Source organism: Ambystoma mexicanum, chromosome 5q, assembly GCF_040938575.1.
Source record: "Ambystoma mexicanum isolate Mex_15411 chromosome 5q, UKY_AmexF1_1, whole genome shotgun sequence".
Taxonomy (NCBI): domain Eukaryota; kingdom Metazoa; phylum Chordata; class Amphibia; order Caudata; family Ambystomatidae; genus Ambystoma; species Ambystoma mexicanum.
In genome coordinates, this window is record NC_090933.1 from 906,771,402 (window position 1) to 906,794,465 (window position 23,064).

Here is a 23,064-nt window from a genome sequence, read left to right on the forward strand (position 1 = left end):
GGTGCCCACACAGGGTGGCTTTCAAGGATGGGGGTCGAGCCTGATGTGATGTTAATCGATCGCTATCTCATGGATCTTTCAGATGAAGAGGTTGAAATTCGAGCAAAGACTGCTGAGACCGGTGGATGAAGCTATACAAGAGCCAAAGCACTGTGTTTTTTCAGTAACACGCACATGGTTTCATCAGGGCCAATTCATTAATTCACACAAGCAGGTTTTTTTGGGTGTGATGAGGGCTTTCCATAAAGATGGGAGTGGCTGATTTAGGGCAGTAATTCGAGCTTCAAGGAAAGATGTGGCGAATGGGGTGGGGGGAGGAGATGGAGGGGTCATGAAGAGTGACTCGTGTACATCAAGGAGTAAATAACCCGACACAAGTTGCTAGGGTGAAACACTGATGGCACAGGCCTACAATTCAGGCTCACGATTATGGAGCAAAAGCTGCACACGGTGCGGCAGTAACACTAAGGGAGATCATCCGGGAGTATTAGACCACAAAGAAGAATGTACAAAAAGGTCAATGCCAAGTTGCGTCACCTAGGCTACATTTTCATCTGTTCTGAAACTGTGCATTAGAGTAGCGTCAAAAACAGACCGTGTTAAGTGAGTATTTATTTCTCAAGTGCTCGTCCAACTTCAGGCCTTTTGGCACTATAGGAACTGTACAGCACATCCGAATAAATCCAGTTTTCACACAGCCTAAAAGTCTGGAATCCAGCATGAAACGGAGGACATTGAAATTCCTATACACAACGGAAAAGAATGTTTGTTCTGCTCAAAGCCTACGTCTAAGGTATTGAAATGTAATACTCACTTTGGGCAGAGCGACAACCTGGTATGCTGCTCTTGCTGGACAATTACTCTGGAAAACTGCAAAAGGGCAAAACACAAGATATTTTAACACATGGCTCTTTTTCGATATATTAATGCCGTATGCAGCGACAAAAAATGCATGCTGTTATCTGTGTCACAGTTTACATCAAGGAAGCAAGATTAATTTATAAACTGGAATGTATTTCAAATGAAAGGATTTCATAAGGATTACCAATTAAAAGCAGTGCTATGTTAAAATCTCCATGTTTTGCAGAATAGTACGAGCAGTACAGCTGTAAACTATTAGCCATACCCTCAGCAATCGAGCACTGAAAAACCCACGTGGATACAAAAACCCAAAGCATTAGTGAAGCAAAAAGCTTTGCTGAGCCTCTTTCACTCGGTTCTGCAGACCCAGTGCTAAGGACGTCCATGTTCGTCCTGAATTCCCATAAGGAGCTTATTGTTTAAACCTTATATGAACCATAGATCTTTAGACCATACTTACAACTGAGTAGCTCAAAAAAGGTTCATCAGAAGTTAGTCCAAAAATCCAATCACTATTTCGACTATCGGTGCATGTAATTTAAATGACCATCAGCGTGCAAATTGGATTACGTTTTCCTTAATCTTTCAGTCTTTTGCTAGATTTTTCTACCACAACTACCAGAGTTCATTTCAACAAGGACTTCACTAGTTCATGCTTTCGCAGAATTCTTAGCCCACCCTTCCTAGGATGCAACTGAAAAGTTTTTTTTCTCTTGTTCAAAACACCTAGATTTTTGTTTGGTCTTTGGACTGCATTTCCCATCATGCTACTTAAATTATTCTTTTTATCATTCAGTCCTTCTTAGAATGTGTGCAACGTGTCCAAGCACGCTTACTTGAATGTTACTGAGCCTTAGAACTAAAATTCCCATCATCCATCACCATTGACTACTGTGCATCACTTTCTCGCTCTGAAGGGGCCACTCCTGCAGATTCTCTCTTCCCTGTGGTGTCCTGTTGACTGGTCTCTCTGCCCGTTTTCTTTTACACTCTCTGGCAGAGGTTCCCTGCCTTGGTACATTTCCTTTGTTCGCTGGCAAAACCCTCTTTGCTGCAGGTTCCTGATGGCATTTGCAAGCTCTGCATTTCCTTCCCCGCATCTCCGCCCACCCGTTCATGCCCTATTGCCCCTCATTCGGTTATGTTGCTGGACTAGAGGGCCACTTAAGTGATGGACTCCAGAACACTGACAGATTCCCCTCTGGTGGCAGTTTTTCCTACAGCCTCTCTCGATTACATATGGTCCTTAATTCTTAGGCATTTCAAAGTTGTAAAGTTTCATTCCTTTGAGTCGTGCTTCATTGACCAGCTTTCCAACAATTACATTGTTAAGCACTTCTCTGGTGCATAGGGTACTCCACATCTCGTCTCCTTATCTGGTCTTTCTCATTGGGTACTTCACCCCTCCTAACACTCCTTTGGGCTGCTTGTAATGCTGATGCTTTGTGGTGCAAGCCATGTGAATATGTTCCCTGCCTGTCCCTTTGGTGATGATTGGGATTCCCATGGGTGCCCAGTGCCACCATCCGAGGCATGATGCTGGGCATGAGAGCAGTGTGGGAAGTCAACAACCACATCATTCCAAGGTTGGGAGGAAGGGGCTCGTCATATAGAGCTGTGTTGCAACAGTGTCCCTTTAAGAGATCGTGTCTTATCCTGGGATAACCCTCTAAATAGGGAAGTGCATGAGAGACAGAAAATGGCCTACATTTGAAACAGGCACCCAGATAGCGTCAAACAGGGAGCGTATTTACTCAGCTCATGTAAATGAGAGAGAGAGTGTGAGAGAGAGAGAGAGTGTGATGAGTGAGTGAGAGACACTGTACAGAGAAAGTGACCTGTGGTGAGAGTGGGTGCAAAAGATCTCTGCACCATGCAAGCCTATCAGCACTAACACAAGTTAAGATGGTGAACAGCCTTGTTAATACTTGTAACAGAAAGTGTGTCCAAGGTAGGCGACAAATACACAACAAAAATATATATACAAATATTATCTTTACTATATATTCTTCCTAGACATTAGGCACTTCCCTAAACAAACCTCAAACTAAAACATAGGCATACATATACATACACTGAAAGACATTGTGTCTGCGGTGGTTAATGGAGTTCTCCTACCTGTGCTTATTACAGGCTTGTTAATACGCCAGTCTACAATCCTACATGGGGGCCCACTCAAATACCTACACCTGCAAAACCTTTTGTTTATAGACTAACCAGGTAATCCACAAACCGCTAGGCAATTAGCCCATGGCTGAAGGTTCTTCACAAATCCAATCTAATTTCTTCAGAAGCTGGGATATAAAAAGGGGGAGGTGATGAGAGGCTTGTCCGAGTTATGGAGTATAAGCATATTTCGGGACTGGTGGAAGAGAGCGATGGAACAGAAGGCAGATGACGGGAGAAGGGAGCAGGCGTGGAGAAGAGGGCGACAGGCCCAGGAGGTATTGTATTGTAGTAATTTCTATAGCGCCATTTCCCTATTTGTATGGCCTCAATGCGCTTTCTGGTTGGAAAACCCTTGGGGACTGAAGTCCAGGTATGGGAGAGTTCTAAGAGTTTGAATTTAAGATGTGTGTGTGCATTCTGCCACCATTAGGACTTAGAGGGCTGTTGGCATTTTAAGATAGAGTGGTAGTCCTGGAAACTCAATGTGTTCCCAGCTAGATAAAATATTTATGTACGTGTCACTGTATACTAATGGCAGGTGTGTTGAGGCACGTCAGGGGTTTCAGTGTGGACGGCCATGCGAGCTGCTAGACTGGATTTGAAATAGCCATGGCTGTATTGTAGAGTACATGGATGGGAGCCGTGCCTCTGGCATGTGTCCACAGACATGGTGCGATTTATACATACCTTGGACAGATTATTTCTTCAGTGTCGTTTTTCTAGGACTCTCAAGACGATAAACCAGTCGTTCGAGTGCCTCTTCTGGTGGGGTTAGCATACTACCTTTGGGGAAGGACCTGGCTGGTTGCATTCTTTCAGTGCAATAGGAAATAAATTAAATAGATCTTGCCACCTATGGCCTAAAACCAATGGTATCGTTCCCCTCCCCAATGGAAAGAACCATCTAAGTGCATCTTAGTGCATCTCTATACCTTCCCCCAAAAACCATCAAATTGCGTTCTGTGCTCAGAAGCCCCAGTTGAACTGGTGCGTTTCCCCTCTACACCTAGTGAGACCTATGGGTAAACCCGTTGATAATTAGGTAGGGACCATCCAGCTGAGTGCTTGCCCACAGCTATCCACATTTCAAAACTGGTCCTGCTACCAATGCTATCTCTAGTAGTCTATCTAAACGAGCATTCTGGCAAGACACCTTTAAGCAGCCACATACAAGGTGTAATCCGATTTACAGGAGTTGTTTGGTAACCAGTTTGCACCGATTATAGAGTTGGTGGTCCTTTCCGGTGCAGAGGGGAGGACCCAGGGTGACGGGGGTGATGGTCTGTGGGGTTAGGGGAAGCAAATTTATCATGGTGTGCCACTGCGAACAATGCCAGCATCGACGGTGGTTTGGAGTAGTTTGCTTACATCTGGGTCAGTACTTGTGCGGAGGAGCAATCAGCATAGAGTGGGAGAGGGTTTCAAGAGGAGGAAGGAAAAAGCTAGGTTGAGGGCCTTTCTGAATAGAAGGTGATTGTCAATGCTGCGGATGTGAAGGGGCAGAGAGTTCCAGATGGTGGGAGCTTGGACGGAGAAGGACAATCCGCCCAGTCTGGTGCAGTTATATTGGGGGAATAAAAAGCAGAAATGCAGCGCTGGATCCGAGTGTCCAGGAGGCTCAGTAGCATGCAGGTTTATCCTGGAGGAATTCCGGGCCGGGGTTGTGAATGGCACGAACAGTAATGCACTTGGCTAAGGTAATGCGTCGACCAACAGGGAGCCAGTGGAGGACTACAGTGTGGGGCTGATGTGTTCTCTGGGAGGGAGGCCAATGAGTAGGCGGGCAGCAGCATTTTGGATTCCTTGCAGTTTCCTACGTTGGAACGCTGTACTAGAGAGTGAGGACAGGGGATAGGTTGTGGAAAGAGCGTGGTTTTCCACAGACAAGCATTTCTGTTTTCCCAGGGTTGAGGAGGAGGCGGTTGGTCGTCATCCAGTGGTCAATATCAGAGAAGCATGATGACAGGCATGATGACAGATTTGGACGGGTCGAGCCTGCCGATTTTGGGATTTTAAGGATGATCTGGGTATTGTCTATGTAATTGTAAGAAGGTGAGATTGTGGGAGTGGATGAGTGCCGGGAGTGGGCTAAGATAGATCTAGAAAATGGAAGCTCCCTGTGGGACCCTTTTTGGCACTGGGCGGGGTGCAGATGTGAAAGGGTGAAGGAGCATGATTTGCGAGTGATTAGAGATGAAGGAGGCGATCCATAGGGAGGCAGTTTCTGATTCCTAAAGAGTGTAGCCTGTCTAGGAGAATGGTGTGGTCAATATTATCAAAGACGGCAGAGAGGTCAAGGAGAATGAGTACAGCGCATCCTACCGGGTCCGCGATTCTTTTTAGGGGTTGTTTAGAGAGGACTCAGTTCCTCAGAGGGGTCCGGTTGAGGGCGGGAGGGGCCTTCCTGGAGGGAGAGTACTGGGAGTGAGTTGGCTTGTTCAGGGGTGATAACTGCTTTGTTCCAAATTGGAGTCAGGGGGATGGATGTTGATGGTGGCTGGGTGTGGCCTTGGGAGTTTCCGGGGGTGAAGATGGTAAGGAGAAGAAGATTGCAAAGTGACCTGTCCATGTTAGGGGGCATGTAGGTAGAGAGGATATGAGGTTTGTGCTGAAAACCGCATGGAGGGTGTGGCTGGCAGTGTGCGTGGGCAGAGAAATGCATTGTGTCAGGTTGAGCGCTTCTAGGTTATACGTGAGAGTGCGGGTCATGGGGTTTGATGGGGAGTCAAACCAGATGTTGAAATCACCTAGATTGGTTAGTGCTCGATGTAGGTTAAAAGGTAGTTGATACAGCATCACTAAATGTGCCTGCAAAGTTTTTGTTGTAGCCAGGGGGTCCGTAAATGAGTAGGAAGCTGTGGCAGGAGAAGGCTGAGAATTGGAATTTTACAAGTAGGGATTCATAATCTGTGGGGCTGGGTAAGGTGTCCTTGATAAGCACTGGAATTTGGCATTTGTGTAGGATGGCTAGTCCCCCACCTCTTCTTGATCTATTCTGAACAGTCCGGTTGTAACCAGGGTGGAAGGCCTTGTGTGCAGTTTGTAGTAGTCAGCAAACCAGGCCCCTGTGATGAAAAGTATGTCTGGGTTTTCGTCTGAGATAAGGTCAAAGATGTTAAATTTGTTTTTAAGAGACCGACCTGGAGTTGAGAAGCATGCAAGAGATTTGGTGGGATGTACAGAGGGTGTTTTGTGTAGCAGAGGGAGTCGTGGTGTCTATTGTTGGAGGTGTGGGCTGTGCTGGAAGGCCTGAGCTTGCTCAGGTTGTGGTGGTGATTGTTGAAGGAGTGGGGATGACAGGGGGGAAGGGAAGTGGCAGGGTGAGGAATGGGGTGACCAGTGGAGGGCATGGGGGAGCAGATTGACAGAAGGTGAGGGGGGAATGAGGGGAATAGCGGCAAGACTGGGTTGCGGTGGTGGGGGTTTGGGCACCATAGCGGGGCCGCACGTAATGGGACCTGGGGTTGAGCACAGGTGATGCTAAGTGGGGCTTGAGGTGGCTGAGGTCTGGGCCTTGTCTGGTTTTGTTTTTTGGTTGGCAATGGGGTGTGGGTGAGAGGGGGGGGGGGTCTGTTGAGGTTGGGGTGTTGGCCAGGACTGCCCTTGCTGCACAAAGAGAAGGGAAGTGAGAATTGGGGAGGGCATGTCATTCGGGAGAGGTGAGACACGCAGCCAGAGGCAAAGAGGTAGCAGGGGCTAGAGTGGGAGGGTTGGTGTGGCTTGGTAGGTGGGTGGTGCGTGATGCTCAGGAGTTTGATGTTTTTAACTCTAGCTCTCCAGCGTGCCGCTCTGGCTTGGGCGGAGCGAGATCTATTTGGAGGTTGGATCAGGGGGCGGGGGAGGGACAAGTGTGTATACGTCAGAGTGTTGGAGGGGGAGGAATAGGCTGCGTGGCAGGGTGGAGGGTTGGGCTGCGCGTGGAGGACGCATGGGATTGGGCATCATTAAGCATACTGGCGCGCCAGTGTGCATCTCTGACTTGGATGGTGTGGGGCATGATATCTATCTTGTGTGCGGGATGCACCCTTGAGAGTTCACCCACGTATGGATGATGCAGCTGGAGTAACAAATGGCCAGGGGGAGGAGGCATGATCAAGAGGGCGCCCAAATCTGAGAAGACAAAGCAGCAAGTAGAAAAACATATATATGTGCGATACCTGGCAAGTGGGGAAAACGCTTAAACTTGAGATGCAACAGTAAGTAGAAACCACTTCCTTCTCAGATACCTTGCAATTGGAAAAACGCCTAGAAACACCTAAATGTGCGATACTGGCCTGGCTGACCTCCTTTCTCACTGACCGGCCCTCTCAAGTCAAACTGGGGTCCTTCCTCTGTTCCATCTCTCCCTCTACCTGTGGTGTTCCCCAGGGGGCTAACCGCTCTCCGTGGCTGTTCAAATAATACCTGGCACCTCTTGCCCACAGCATTGCTGCTCTGTTCTCAGCGTTATGCGGATGACACCCAGCTCTCTTTCAGGCTCCCCTTGGCCGCCTCTACTCCTTCTCTCATTCTGGATTGTGTCTGCAATTCAGGAGTGATGTGCCACCAATGATCTCTGTCTTAACGCCTCTAAGGCGGAGATCCTCCTCATCGGAACACCAGCCCCCTCTTTTCCTCTCTCTGGCCACCCACTCTGGGATTCTCGTCCTGCTCCTACCTTTGAGGCTAAGAACCTTGGGGTAATCTTCGACTCCAACCTCTCCTTCTCTCCTCACATCTCTGACACCTCCAAGAAGTTAAACTATCAGCTGCACCCCCTCAGAGGTATTCTTCCTTTCCTCACTTTCCCCCAGAAGCTCACAGTCCACAGAGCTCTGGTCCTCTCAAAGCTGGACTACTGCAACCGCCTCTTTTTAAATCTTCCTGCCTCTACTCTCTGTCCTCCACAACTTATCCAGAACAGGACTGAGAGACTTGTCCTTGGGTCCAAGCCCAGGGATCGTGTCTCTCCAGCTCTGAAATCTCTTCATTGGCTCCTAGTGGCGGCAAGGCTCAAGTTCAAGACCCTCTGCAGGTTCCATGTGATATTTTCGCCACAAATATATCGCGATGCAAAAATATTGCCATATTTTTGCGGTGAAAATAACACATGGACCCTCCCCGCATCATTTTTTTATGTGCGGGGGACACCCCCGCACCTAATATTTTCGCCACCAAAAATATCGCCTATGGCCGTTCCAGACGACCATATATACGGCGATATTTTTGCTGGCGAAAATATTACCCGATACCCCTCTGCATTGTTCACAAGGCTTTCTGGGGCCTGGGACTGCACTACCTTCAACTCTCTCTTCCTAAGTATCTCCCATCTTGAGCTCTCCACTCATCCACCTCCAACTCTTGGAGGGTCAGTCGCTTTTCCAAGCAGAGTTGGGTGCAAATCTCTTTCTTTAGCTGGGGCTTCCCTCTGGAACAGCCTCCCTGCTTGTCGCACACTTGAGCAAAACAAGCTCTTGTTCCGGAAGCAACTTAAGACCTTCCTGTTCGCTTCCGCTTTCTCTCCCTCTCCCATGCCGATGACCCATCCTTCCACGCACTGGTCACCTGGCCACCCTCTGAACTTGGGCCCAGGTCCCTGCCTGTCCAGATGCACCTTGCACTGCCTCTTGGCTCCCCCAGCACTTGTGGTCTGCATCTGTAACCCTACTGTTCCCCTCTCTGCACGTATGAGCTAGCCGTTGGCTGCAATCTGATGACCTGCACTGAGCCATCCACTGGCTGCACTTCTCAATTCCCGCCTCGCCCCTTTGCACTTTGCCCATTCCCCTCCCCTGTGCTTGCGCGGTCTGAGTTACACAAGGCCTAGTAAGATCGTGGTTTCGTCCTCCCTCTGTTTCCCCTCCTTGCCTTGTGTACAGGCGCGTTATAAATGCCAGATCATACCTGGCAAGTGGGAAAAACTGCCTTCTTTCAAGATACAACAGTAAATAGAGACCACTTCATTTTCAGATACCTTGCAAGTGGAAAAAATACCTACATTTGAGATACAACAGTAAGTAGAAACACTTACATGTACGATTCCGGGCAAGTGGGAAAGAACGCCTACATTTGAGATACAGCTGTAAATGGAGAACCACCTACGATTCGAACACAGCAGTGATTGAAACATTACTTACTAGCTGGCTAATCTCGGTGTACTATGCTATGTAAGGTAATTAGAGGGATTTGGGTTTAAAATGGAGTACAGTTAATTGCTGTGCTCCCCAAACGTGCTCCCCAAACCGAAAGCACTTACCTTATCAGTTGTTGCTGGTTGATGGCGGTTGGCTTCCCAGGTGAACACATGCAAACATGGACTGGATCTGCTTCTTCTGCAGCTGCCCTTAGCCAGAGGCTGCCTGGGCAGAGACTGCCCAGGGAGGATGACCTAAAGCACTAATGACCAATTGGGGGCTGGGTAGGTAAGAGCTAAAGTGGCTATTTAAAAAAAAATGTAATTGGTTATTTATAACGCACTTAATACCCAGAGGTTTCTAAGCACGGACCCGGGGATCGAACCTGTGTTGCTCTGTGTCTTGCTTACAAGGCGAGCACGTTGCCCCTGAGCTATCCTCCCGAGACAAAACACGCAGGTTGTTGCAAGGAGGAAGACCCTTGTTAGAAGGTGAATAAAAGATGGACCAATCATGGACTGGATGGGCGGGACAGGGAGGGAACACAGATCTGAACAAGGAAGTGGCTACAACAAGGCAAACAAGAGCAATTACGCTACACAGAATGGCAGAAAAGCACTGAAAGAATGCAAGCAGGCCAAATGGAGGGGCACAGAGCCATGGACCTTACCTGTTTTAGTGCATCAAGAGGCAAGCAGGGTTATAGGAAGGGACAAGTAGAGTAAACGCAAGATGGGAGAGGAGGGATACAGGAGAAGGGAGGAACGTCATTAGGAGTGAGAAGGATTTAAGAGCGCAGAGGAGGGCAGCGGAGGACATCGTTAGGAGAGAGGGGGGTAAAGGGCATAAAGAGAAGGTTCCTCACAAGGTGAGTTTGGCTCAGGCGGCATAAAAGTAACAGGAAACAAGAGGGAGGCAAATGCCCAAGCCTAAAAGTGGGGAGCCGACGAGAGGTAGAAAAACGAGTATGTGGGGCCGCTCTTGTTGACCTACTGCATCTATGTGCAGGGTTGGGCGTTTGCACAGTGGCAGATAGAAAGACTGCTTTGACTGCTTTAAATGCTGCTGATATTTTCTTGATGGAGAGTGCGTTTACCGATTTGTGTGCATTGTAACTATTGTGGTTAGCACTTGCTGGGAGGGAGTGAAGAGGACATATTTGAGGGCAATTTAAATTTTTCCTTTTAGCCTGTTAAATGTTGTTGAATTCGTCGTGTGTCATACATTTATAAGTCTTTCTTCATTTTCACGGCACCGCCCTTGCTGACCTACTGCATTTCTGTGCAGGGTCGACTTAGCGCAGCGGGCACGCTTGCAGTGTGCCAAAGGTAAGCCCATTTGGACCGGTCCGGGACCAGAGTGGGCCATTAACTCCCATCAAAGTAATCTGGATGATTTCCCTCAGGAGCTGAGGCCTGTCTGTAGGGATTATCGAAGTAATGCTAAAATTGCTTACCCCGAAGCAAAATTACTGGCTCTAGCACCAGAGTCTAACTGTCTGCCGAGTAATATAAATACAGCATTTAATTGAACCGGCCTCTGCTATGGAAAAAAGGCCCGAAACTTCTGGCATGGGAAGGCTCACTGTCTCTTCCATGTTAGTTTTATTGATTAATGCCCGTTCTGCGGTGGCGCATTGCAGGAGATTTTTGCTTTGTTAACGGAGCGCCAACCTGACATTTTAGGGCCGAATGAAACCTGGTTTGCAGATTCATCTGTCCCCGAGATTGTACAGCTCTTGCCTTCTACTTATGCAGTGCTGCAGCTCGTCCGGCCTGACTGTTCGGGCGGGGCCGATTCATTTAGCAACTTTGGAGTGTACCACTGTTCTTTTAACTCTTGCTTTACTTTGTGAACGGTTGTTGGTACATTTGCAATCTTCGAGCAATGTGGCATTGCGTCTACAGTTAGTGTATAGGCCACCGGCATATTTTACGAATAACTTCATTGATAGTTTTTCCCAATTTGCAGCAGACTTGGCGCTCTCGCATACTAATCTGGTTCCGTTAGGATATTTTTTTTATTTGGCCTAATAACGCAACTGATGTCCATGCTGCTAACTTCATTTCCAGACTGTCTGATTGCCACCTTTATGTGCGTAATCATCTCCTGACTCTATAGAGGCAATACACTTGATCTGATCTTTTCGGATAATCTACCTATGGCGACTTTTAACCCACTGCTAGTAACCTGGTTGCACAATTTTCTTTTCCCTTGTATGGTTTTTCTCCCAGTTCCAACATATGTTTGTCATAGAGTCAGTATTAGCTGGTGTCATTGGGCCAAGGTACCTTCTGTCCTGTTAGCAGAGTCCTTAAAGTTTAACATGCAAACTGTTAAGGAAAATCAGACCGATCCATGTACAGCCCTTATAAAAGCTATGGCTCTCACGGCTAACAGTTTGGCTCCTTTAAAGCTCGGCCTGTGCCCTGGTTCTCCCCGAGATCAGCTCTCTTAAGCAGATGTCTCGTCGGCCAGAGCATAAGTGGTGCATCCACTACGACTTAGAGGCCAAAGAGAAGTATAAACCGGTCTCATTTCAGTATAAACTGGCTATTAATATCAGCCAAATTGCAGTATTATGCAGAGTGAATAATTTTAGCCCAATTTGCTTCGAGAGTTGTTTAAAGTTACTATAGAACTTTCAGTATTCCCCGCCCCCTGCCCTTCTTTGTCAGATTCCTCACACTCTCAAGATACTTTTAACGCAATTAGCACTTTTTTTGCTGATAAAATCATCAAAATTAGGAATTGGAGCGAGTTGATTGGTCCGGCTAGATCCGATTCCATTTCCTGGGAAGCACCAATTGGGAATGGGTCTGCTGCCTTCTTGAGCCCGTTACTAATGAGATTGTGTATGCTGCAATCTGAACCTCAAATCAGCATCTCCATCTGACCCGATTCCGCTGCATCTTATCCAATCCGCATCTATGGATACCATTGGGCATTTTACAGCCAGCCTTTATTACTCTTATGAACGGTTTAATTCATGCTTCTTTGCAGCATGCAATGGTCACTCCTCTTTTGAAGAAGCATCATCTGGACCCTTTGTGCCTGGTCAACTATTGGCCCATTTCTCTTTTACCGGTAATCATGAAGATTACCGAAGTCATTATGACTCCAAATTCCAAGGTTTCTCAAAGAGAAAGGTTTGTTACATCCTTACCAATCTGGTTTAAGGCCTTTAATGGGGACAGAATCTGTAATGATATCGGTGCTTGATGATCTAGCGCTGCTCCAGGACTGCAGGGAGGTCGAAGTATTAATTCTCCTGGACTTCTCCGCAGCGTTCAATACAATTGATCATTTGATCCTCCTGTGTCGTCTGGAACAATTGGGGAGGTCAGGTTCTGTTCTGGCATGTTTTTTGACAGATCGCATGCAGACAGTGTTCTTGTGTCCTTTTCAGGCAGCTCCAACTCAAATTGCGTGCAGTGTTCCGCAGGTATCCGCTTTTTCTCCTTTGCTCTTGGAATTGTATTTGCAACAACTGGTTGATCTCATTGCCTCCTTTGGCATATGTTTTTATACATATGCCAACGATGCACCACTAATCTTTAGGCGGAACTCCCCCATATCTTAACCGCCTTGCAAAATTAAAAACGTATCTGTTCGAGACTGGAAGTTGAATGTCAAATAATTGGTTGAGCATTAATGGCAAAAAAACAGATCTTGGTGATGGGGTCTCCAGAGGACCATGCTTTCTGGCATTCTGAGTACTGGCTGGATTCTCTGGGTCCTAGTCTATCGGTGAAGAATCTGCGAGTCAAGCTTTTGCTTTTGGGGTTAAGAGAAGCGCAGATTGCATGAGTCTGCAAATCAGGGTTTTTGGAACAAATTGAAAGTGCTCTCCTTTATCCCTTTGCAGTTTTGGTCTTCCATAGTCCCTGCCACCATCATGAACTCTTTGGACTACTGCAATGGTATCTATCTTGTGCAGCCGGACATTTTAGTTCATCAGCTTCAGAATCTGCAAAACTCTGCAGCACGCCCGGCCCTGAATGCTCCTAGGTTGGCCCCAGTCTCTTCTCTGTTGGCAAAGCATCACTGGCTTCCGGTGAAGCGCCACACACAATTTTAAATACTCTGCATGGCGCATTGCAACTTGCACCTTTTATTTCTCTGGGCCGGTTTATCTTCAAGCTAAACTGGCTCCAATACGTTCCTTCGCAAGCATCGAGTTCAGCTTCCCTAAATTTGTTAAAGGTTCAGAGATTCTGTAAAGCACAAGCAGGAAGACGTTCTTTCTCAGCTTTAGCCCCAGTCTTGTGGAATTCTCTCCCTATCCATCTGCGAAAGATCTCGGATCATCTGTGCTTTGAAAGAGCTCAAGACATTTGTTCTGAGGTGGTTGTCTCTTTGTGAACCATTTTACTGTTGTTGCCAGCACTCAGAGGCCTTTTGGTCTTGGTTTGCGCTTAATTAATGTAATAAATATAATTACATTACTCTACATACATTGAGGAACTGTACGTGAAAACGGTCCAGTGCAAAGGAGTATATGTTCCGTTAGGTTCAAGCAAGTGGCAGGGAGTGTACGAGCGGGCTGATGGGCACTGAGATGGCAAGTCTCGTCCCCTGCCCATACCCCTAGACCTGTGCAATCAATATTGTCCTGCAGGGGCTGTGGTTTGTGCGGTTGCCATGAAGGTGACAAGCCAAGAAAGGGTTGTTGGTAGCTCGTTTGTGGACGACCTCTAAAGCATTGCTCTATTGTTGGACTACCATTTCAATTGAAAGGTCCACTTCTTTTGCCTCACATAGATCTAGCCATCTCATTTTGCATATAGTGACCTACTTGGAACTTTTACAAATGATGTAGAAGTATGTCATTGTGTCGTGAGCACTGCTCCATTTTGTCCTCATGAAATCACGGGATGAACACTTACTGACTGGCAATATCAAGGGATCTGGAAAGACTGGTCTGGAAAGGATGTGACAGCTCCTTGCCATCAAGACCTTTTGTAGAGGAGGAAAGTTGTGACCAATGAGAGAGGGTGGAGGGAGGGTCATGAACAGTGACTCTGATGTACATTAAGGAAGAATAACCTGACACAAGTTGCTAGTGTGAAACACTGATGGCACAGGCATGACATTCAGAATCCCAATTAGGGAGAAGAACAAGTTACTCTCTTACCTGATAACGTTCTTTTCGATGGGATGGTCCGACAAGGTATTCCATATCTATGACAGTAATCACCACAGCTGTGCTGCTTTGGAAAATCTTTCGGCGTCTGCGTCCTGCGTCGAGGACCTCCTCCGACGGCCGACGTCACTGGATGTTATAAGTAGGACGCACAACGCCCTTGGCCTCAGTTGTAGTTTTTTTCCCCAGAACGTGTGGCACCAGTCTTGAGCCAGTCTGACCACACAAAGCCTTGCGGAAACGTAAGCTGAAATCGCATAAGAAATTCTGTAGCGGGGAAGGCCGTGAGGGAGCGACATGGAATACGTCATCGGACCATCCCATCGAAAGAACGTTACCAGGTAAGAGAGTAACTTGTTCTTCGAGGGGATTGGGTCCTCGGACGTATTCCATATCTATGACAGACTCCCAAAGCAGTACCAATGCAAGGAGGTGGGAAAAGAATTTAGAACAAGAAATTTAGAAATTTAGAATGCCCTATCAAATTGTGGAGCAAAGGACTGCCTTGCCAAAGGCCAGATCCTGCCCACAGATGGAATCGAGGGAGTAGTGACGTACAAAGGTATGGACCGAAGCCCAGGTGGCTGCGTCACAGATGTTACGAATAGGAACACCCCTCTGTAGGGCAGTAGAGGCAGCCATACCCCTGGTAGAATGGGCCCGCAAGCCTACCAATGGGTCCTTACCCGCCAAGCGATAACACTCGGAAATAGCCAGAATAATCCAGCGAGACAGTCTGCTTAGTCACAGCTTGTCCCAAACACTTTCCAGCGTAACTAATGAAGAGTTGATCGTCCACTCTGACCCGGGACATGCGTGAAATATAAAAGCTTAAAGCTCTCCTAGGATCGAGCCTATGGAGCCTCTCCTCTTCCTTACCAGGATGTGGAGGAGGATGAAATGCCGGAAGAACCTCCTTCTGGCCTAAATGAAATTCCGACTTGCAAGCCCCTGTGGGCTAAAGAAAGCAAAAAAGACAGACCCACAGGAATGTCGCATGCAAAAGGATCCACATTCTTAACCCTGCACCAGTCGCAGAACTTTCGCCAACGGCAACGGTACAGGGACTGTGTTGCGGGTCTTCTGGCCGAAAGCAACACCTCCATCACATCTTCAGGGAGGTCCCAATCCTTGTACCTCAACCTTTCAGAAACCAACCGTGAAGGTTGAGGGATCTGACCTCTGGATGGAGAACCTGACCCCCCTCCCGTGAGAGCAGATCGTCTCGGTAGGGAAGACAACGTGGAGGGCAGATGGACAAGGCGAGAAGGTCCGGGTACCACGTCCTCTGGGCCCATGCTGGAGCAATGAGGATCATCCGGGGACCGACGCTTTGTAACCTCCGCAGCACTTGTGGGATGACAGGGACTGGAGGAAACGCGTACAGCAGTGGGAATGACCACTCCACCACGAACTCGTCTCCTAAGGGTCCTTTTGGAGGAAATTCCAACGAGCAGAACCTTTCGCACTTCCGGTAGACACTAGAGGCGAAGAGATCCACTTGAGGGGTCCCCCAAAGGGCGAAGATCTCTAGGAGAATCTCTTGAGTCAACTCCCACTCGTGGGAGATCGCGCTCTGCCTGCTCAGAGCATCCGCCGTCTCGCTTTCGTCTCCGGTCAGATGAACTGCCGAGATCGAAACTTCCTGCTGGATTGCCCGGAACCATAGCTGCATTGCCTCCCTGCACAGAGGAAGTGACCTTGCCCCCCCCCCCTTTTGTTGAGGTAGTGCATGGCCACCGTGTTGTCCGTCAGGATCAGGACATTCTTCCCTTGCACAGTCGGCAGAAAAGCCTTCAGGGCTAGCCCGACGGCCCTCAGCTCCAACAGATTGATATGGAGTCTGGACTCCAACAGAGACCAACGAACGCTGACTCAACTCGTTGGCATGAGCTCCCATCCTGTGAGGGATGCGTCCCTCATGATCGTCACCTCCGGCTAGGGTAGCCAAAATGGAGCCCCCTTCATCAGATTGTCTTCGACGGCCCACCACAGAAGGTCCTGGGCGACCGAGGACGGCACCTGAACAAGGTCCGACATCCTGCCGGAGGACTGAGACCACTGGAGCTTGAGTGCCCATTGCAAAGATCTCATCCGCAACCTGGCCTCTGGCACCAGAAGAATGCAGGATGCCATGAGGCCGAGCAATCTCAAGAACTCGAACGCTGGGAGACTCTGGGCAAGCTTAAACTTGTGTGGCATCTGCGGAATGTGATTAGCCCTCACCTAGGGAGGAAAACACTGCCCCAGGGACGTGTCGAGCACTGCTCCGATGTACTGGAGCCTCTGAGTTGGTGTCAAATTGGACTTCTTTAATTTGAGGGAGAAGCCCAGCTTGTGGAGGGAGTGGCAGGTGACGGACAGATGATCCAGGATTTGCTCGGGAGAGCGCGCCCTGATCAACCAATTGTCCAGGTAGGGGTAGACGTGAATCCCCACTTTCCTGAGGTGCGCTGCCACCACTACCATGAGCTTGGTGAAGACCCGCGGATGGTGGTCAATCCGAACGGCAGGACCCGAAACTGAAAGTGCGAGTCGCCAACCGCAAACCTCAGGTACTTCTTGTGCTTTGGATGGATCGGCACATGAAAATAAGTGTCCTTGAGGTCGAGAGACACCAACCAGTCCTGAAGTTAAAGGGCCTGGAGGACTTGAGAGAAAGTAACCATCTTGAACCTGCCCTTCCTTAGGAGTTTGTTCAAACCGCGCAAGTCCATGATGGGTCTCAATCCGCCTTTCTTGGAAATCAAAAAATAAGGGGAATACCATCCCTTGTTCCTCTGGAGCGGCAGTACCGGGTCAGTTGGCGGACCGTGGTCGAGGATATCCGTAAGGTCATCCTGAAGAAAATCCCCTGGGGGAGCAGACCACCCCAAGTACTCGGTGGCCCTAGACATGAGGCGCTGGTACGAGGAGTCGGCATGAGTGCCAGGCTCAGGCCTTCAAAACTCCACCTCCGGAGAGGTGTCCAGACCACTGGTGTCGTGCAGGGACTGACGCAGGTCCTCAATTTGACTATGGCCCGAGAGAATCTCATCTGGCACCGTATCAGGAACCATGCCATCATCCGAGCCCTCATCCACCTCTGAAATAAACTCAAGATGGCAGTCGACACAATCATCCGTGTCATGGGCCTCCCCGAGGCACCAGAGGCAGGCGTCGTGCGAGTCAGTCACCCACATCTTGGACCCGCAGTCCCCGCACTTCTTAAAGCTCGGACGCGGGATGGAAGATGAGGTAGACATCTTACGAAGGAAAACTTCACAAACGAACAGGTTCGAAGAACCGATAAAGAACAGAAACTCCAAAGAGTCGAGGCGCGCCGAGCTTACGAAGCGAACACGTTCACGGAAAAAACAGAACTGAGGCTACGGGCGTCGTGCATCCTACTTATAACATCCAGTGACGTCGGCCGTCGGAGGAGGTCCTCGAGGGCGGCGTATCGATGTCATCGACGCAGGACGCAGAAAGATTTTCCAAAGCAGCACAGCTGTGGTGATTACTGTCATAGATATGGAATACATCAGAGGACCCAATCCCCTCGAAACAGCTGTACATGGTGCAGCAGTACCATTAACAGACATCAACTTGGAGCATTAGGCCACAAGAAGAGTCTACAAAAAGGTAAACGCTAAATTGCATGACCTAGGCTTGGTTTTCATCAGTGCGGAAACTGTGCATTAGAGGAGCGTCCCATTGATCATTGCAGTGTTTAAGCATGCTCTATTTCTTGAGTGCTCGTTCAGCTTAAGGTCTCTTGGCACTACACTTGCATGGTAAGTTAGAAGCATAGGCCATTATGGCAGTGTGCAAAATAAAAAACACAATAGGCAAACTGTGCGCTCGGTGGTTTGAATATTATAATCAGAACTAAAATCAAAATTTGTTAATAAAACAGGTTTTTATTATATCCTTATTCATGAAGTCCAAAATGTATACTTGAGCCTACCATAGTTCATAAGTCATATACCCATCAGAAATACAACCAAATGCAGACACAAACCTATTGGTGCACGTGCATTGTGTTTCACCTTTTTGGGGTTTTGTCAAAGCTAAGCTCACCAACTCTGATACTTTAATCTAAAACACAAATGTTTCTAACATGTTTCTCTTAACTTCCATTCGTTGTGCTAATTCCTCTATGGGCCTCATTTCAGAGGTTCCAGGCTGGTTACCGGGAAACTGCCCTTAACGTCTCTCCCACCCAATATCAAGGTTCGAAATGTAGGTGTGCTGGGAGCCATTTAGCTCCTGCTTGTAGCCAAGAAAAGCTTGGCTAGCTTAAATCCAGCTGTTACCATGAGCTACTTTTGGCTCCCCAGGCCAACTAATACCTGACAAACAATTATGTGAATTTGGGACAATCTATAAGTGAACATTATGACATTTCTAAATAACATTTGAAGCATAAGGGGGCATAAATAATGGATACAATTCTAGGTTTGTGTTTTATGTGAAAGCTAGATTTACATAACGCCATTTACTAGCTCCTCGATCCCTAGTGGTAGCTCCTGGTCACCGATTACTGCTGGATACCCAGGAGCTGCGTGTAGCTCCCGCCTATTTAATCCTAATTTCGAGCCCTGAAATATACCGATATTACGGGTGGCGGAGTGCCGGTAAGTTCCCATAGAGTCCCACAAGACTCCATAAAATGGGATTTCCTAAATCACCAGCATGGTTAGTAACAGTGCCAGTGATTCAGGCATTAATTTGCTGGTTGGTGCCTGAACTCCTGGCAGGTCAGGCCTCCAGGCAGATCTGTGGCCCCCACTTGCAAACTTGAAGTGTGCCGGGCCAGAAAAAATGCCGGAGCCGGAATTACCAGCATTCTTAATGAGCCTGTATATCTTAACGTCATCCCAATCAGTTTTGGTCCTCAAGAGGATCCTTGTTAAATGGTATTGAATTTGTGTTAGAATCATCCTGCACACACCATATGTAAAGCCCACAATGGTAGAATGTATAATCAATGTGGTGCGCCAACATTTTTTTCTATTAGTGCGCGAGTTTAAGTATTCAAAGTTACTAAAATGTATTTCAATTAGGCGGCGTTCCAGGTATGGCAGTGTGTGGCAAATGCACACCTTATGTCTACACAAAAGCCAAAACTGTTTTTGGCCAACGCTTGTCTTGATGTTTTGTGCTCTTTCTTTTTAGTTTCCTTTGTGCAATCATGCCATTCCTATTGTACCATTAAATTAAGACTTTTAAAGTCCTTTAGTGAACTCGATATCTAGGCAGTATGAAAGAAAGCCTACTAACAGGAAAGGACGAGAGATTATGAAAATTACACAGCTATTATTGGCTATACTTGGAATGTGCCAATCATAACAAATATCGGAATCCAGTCATTTTATTGCAAACATTACAGAGTGGTACATAACAGAGCGTACAATAACACCGAAAATATTAAATCAATATATAAACGGAAGTGGGGATAAGGGGTTAAATGGTTCGGGTTGAGGTAGCACAGAAGGGTAGAAAATTAGGTGGGACTCCCAAATAAAAAACAAAATTTAAAAAGAAATATCAGTGTTTTTCATTGTTTTGCCCGCGATGAAATGTACCACTCTGGTTGTGGTCGGTAAAATCACATATAACCAAAATATCTCTTGTTTTGCAGTGTGCCATTAAAATGAAAGATAAAGGCAGATTAGAAACAGTCACATGGTGCCAAGAGGTGGTTGCACAGTAACTTCTAGTCAGAAAGCATGCAAAAAGGAGAGAGTAAACAGGCCTAATAGGATTATGGTTTCTTATTGGAATACAAGCATTATTTTGTTGGGCCAGCGGATCCAACAGTAGAATAGATGCTAGCGCAAACCTTATTTTTGGAAGACGTTCATTCACTGGGGTTCAGGGTGTTCATCCATGTTTCTGGTGGCTGCCATTTTTTATTTGTAATGCACTAGTAGGAACAATGGCACGGAGAAGGCACAGGGGCAACGCGCTGGTCTTATAAGCAAGACCACGCAAAGCAACAGAGCTTTGAATCCCGAATCCACGGTTAGAAACCGAACTCCGGTACGGTATTAGGCCCATTATAAACTAACAATTAAATAAATAATAATGCGTCCTGATAAGGGTAGGTAAAATCTATGGGTAGTTTGATAGGCGTGGGTTTCTGGGTAGTGCCGCTGGCAGGTTTCCATCCTTGGGGTTCTAGAGGCGACGGATGCATATACTGCAGAGTTGGAGCTGCTTTTGTCGTTTGCTCAGTTCAGTAGGTCAACCCCCCCGTTTTCCTTGTGCATAGGCGGCAATGCCAATTCAGGGGTCTTCAGTAGCGGTTCCCCCCGGGGCAATTGTTGGTAGTACTGTGCGCACTTTGCGTGTTTGGTGTCTCCACTATATTCGCCTCCCCTCCGATCAGTGCGTCAGATAATTCCAGTTCCAGGGTACCACAGTATGTGGCGGAGGTCCGCGACTCTGTCGTTCTGTGCTGTGCTTTCGGCGGGTCTGCTCTGGTCCCATCGGGAGTGCTGTTCGCCCGACCGCTGCACTCGAGCCAGAGTTTCTTCTGGCAGGGCTCTACGGTCCCTTCAGGTTGCTGGCTTCACTGTCTGCTTTAGAGCCCTGGGACCTCTGCGTATTTTGTTTGGCCTCCGGGATTCCGGGTACAGCCTGCTTTTTGGTACTGCGTTGGGGAGGGGGAGAACTTCCTCGCTCCACAGTTCGCCTAATCCCTGCTGTGTGCAGAGGTGTATTGGCCACTTCGGTTTTCGCAAGCCGGGTTTTTCCGCCTCTGGGCAGGGCGGGCAGGGGATGGCCACGCTCACCTTCTCTGCTTTGTGAGGTGGGGAAAATATCTGCTCTTCCCTCCGCCGCACCGCCAGACTGGTTACTTCTTCCTTCTGGGCTGCCCTCTTCCCTGGATCGCCGCAGCTTAATGCACTCTCGGCGCCAGCGGCCATCTTGGCTGCCGAACGCAGTCCGCCGCCTATGACTTCTGATGGCCGTATCTTCGGATCCGCGCGCCATTTCCGACCCGCTGTGTCTCGATCTGGTGCAGCAATGCTTCGCCGGTTATCAACGTGCTTCCCTTGTATTTTCAAGTTTATTCAATCAGGATAATTGCAGGATTGGGCTGGCGGCCCGGGAGCAACGAGGGATCACGTCTTCATCGCCCGCCGGCCATGCCCACCTGTAGCATACCATTTTGAATTTGTTCTGTTCCCGTGAGACACCCTACTCTTGTTTTGGCTGTTTCACTTTATCAGGATGCAGTATGCAGGCACCAAGGTGCACTCAGGAGTCCTGGAGAATTTCCATGCAAGTCCTCAGTAACCTTACAAAAGTAGAAATAACTATGTACATGGATCCAAGAGTGCCCACCACCCAGGTAACTGATCTAACTGTCCTGGGTTGAAGAGACAGGAATATCATTACGCACACGGCATCCTTCACTCTCGCAAACAGTCACAGACCGAATAGCCAAGAAATCTAGAAACTACAGAGGACTAGTGCTAAGAAACTTCATCGTATTGAATGAGCGCTCTACAAAATAGATTACAAACAGAAATAGAAAACACAGGTAGTTTGTGTAACTTGCCATTTGAGCACAGTGGAACAAATGACAGGGACTACATATGTTTAAAAGTTTTTCAGATACATTTAATACAGAATGCCAGATTGAGATGGACATTAGTGAAAAGATTTTCTGTAAGGTACGGTACTTTTGCTGGGTTTTCAAATTTGGGGCATTCATCTCGACCATCTAGTTTCTAGCAGCTAACACTAATGGAACATGCCAGGTGCCTATATGAAATCCTAGTTGCAAGCTTCTATGTTGTCTGTAATTAATTCAGTCCTCATCGTATAACAGATAATTTACAGCAATATATGTCAACATTTAGAACAATCTAAAAATGTAATTTACCAAAGTCACCTGTCACGGATTGCGGTCCTGGAGGGAGACTGGGGTGTTTTGAGAGCCAGGTGAGGTCAACTCCTCTGTGATGCAACCTTTGGCGGCAGAACATGGAGGACCTTCCAGACCTTTGTGAGAAACCTAAGGGTGTCCTCATATCTACTCCACCTTTCCCTTCCATGATGAACCTGTACTCCCAGTTGCATTTATGCGTTACTTTCACCCCTTTCCCTCTAGCCAGGATAACATCAGAAGATAGTCTCAATTTAGAGGCCACAGAAAGAGGATGGAAAAGAGGGGGATTAATGGTACGACATGGTATCTGCCTTTCCCTTATGAAAACTAACCTAACCCTCCACGGCCTCGGTGGGCTTTTGCAAAACATCTCCCCTAATTTACCGTCATTCAATCTACTATAGTACTGGGACAAGGAAGAGGCGACAAGGAGCAATGAACACTAGTAAGCCATTTTACCACTCTATTACTGAGATGAGGAAGAGGCCTGCAGAGTGTTGTATAGGTCAGGCATGTCTCAAAGTCTCCTCCAATTGAAACCAGGCAATTACATTTTAAAACTTACGCATGCAACCTGTCAAGTGGTTGCAGGTGTATAAGAAGGGAGGAGACCAGCAGCAAGGAGAGCAGAAGGGAGTCCTGATTACGAAAAGGCAGCCGTGGTGGGTCCTGCAGGAGAGCCAGGACGCCGGCAGATTACCCCAAGGAACTGTGGAGCCCAGGGCCAGGTGGGCCGCTAGGAGATCTCAGTTGTGGAAGCCTCTATGGTCGGAAAGACGAAGCCAGAGCTGCAAGCAAGGAAAAGGCATGAAAGTGACTGATAGCGTCAATGGCAAAGAAATGGAGCTGCTGGTGGGAACGGGCGAGAATCCGAAGTGCGAGCGGGG

At 47.8% G+C, this 23,064-nt stretch overlaps 1 protein-coding gene across 3 annotated transcripts in view; it reads right to left on the minus strand.

Moving 5' to 3' along the window:
• The window catches only part of RIDA (reactive intermediate imine deaminase A homolog), a 193,215-nt gene that overhangs the window by 60,838 nt on the left and 109,313 nt on the right, over nt 1–23,064 (minus strand). For all 3 annotated transcript variants that reach the window (XM_069621413.1, XM_069621415.1, XM_069621414.1), the window contains exon 5: nt 815–870. In XM_069621413.1, the coding sequence (XP_069477514.1) occupies nt 815–870 (56 nt within the window). The remainder of the gene's footprint in view (nt 1–814; nt 871–23,064) is intronic.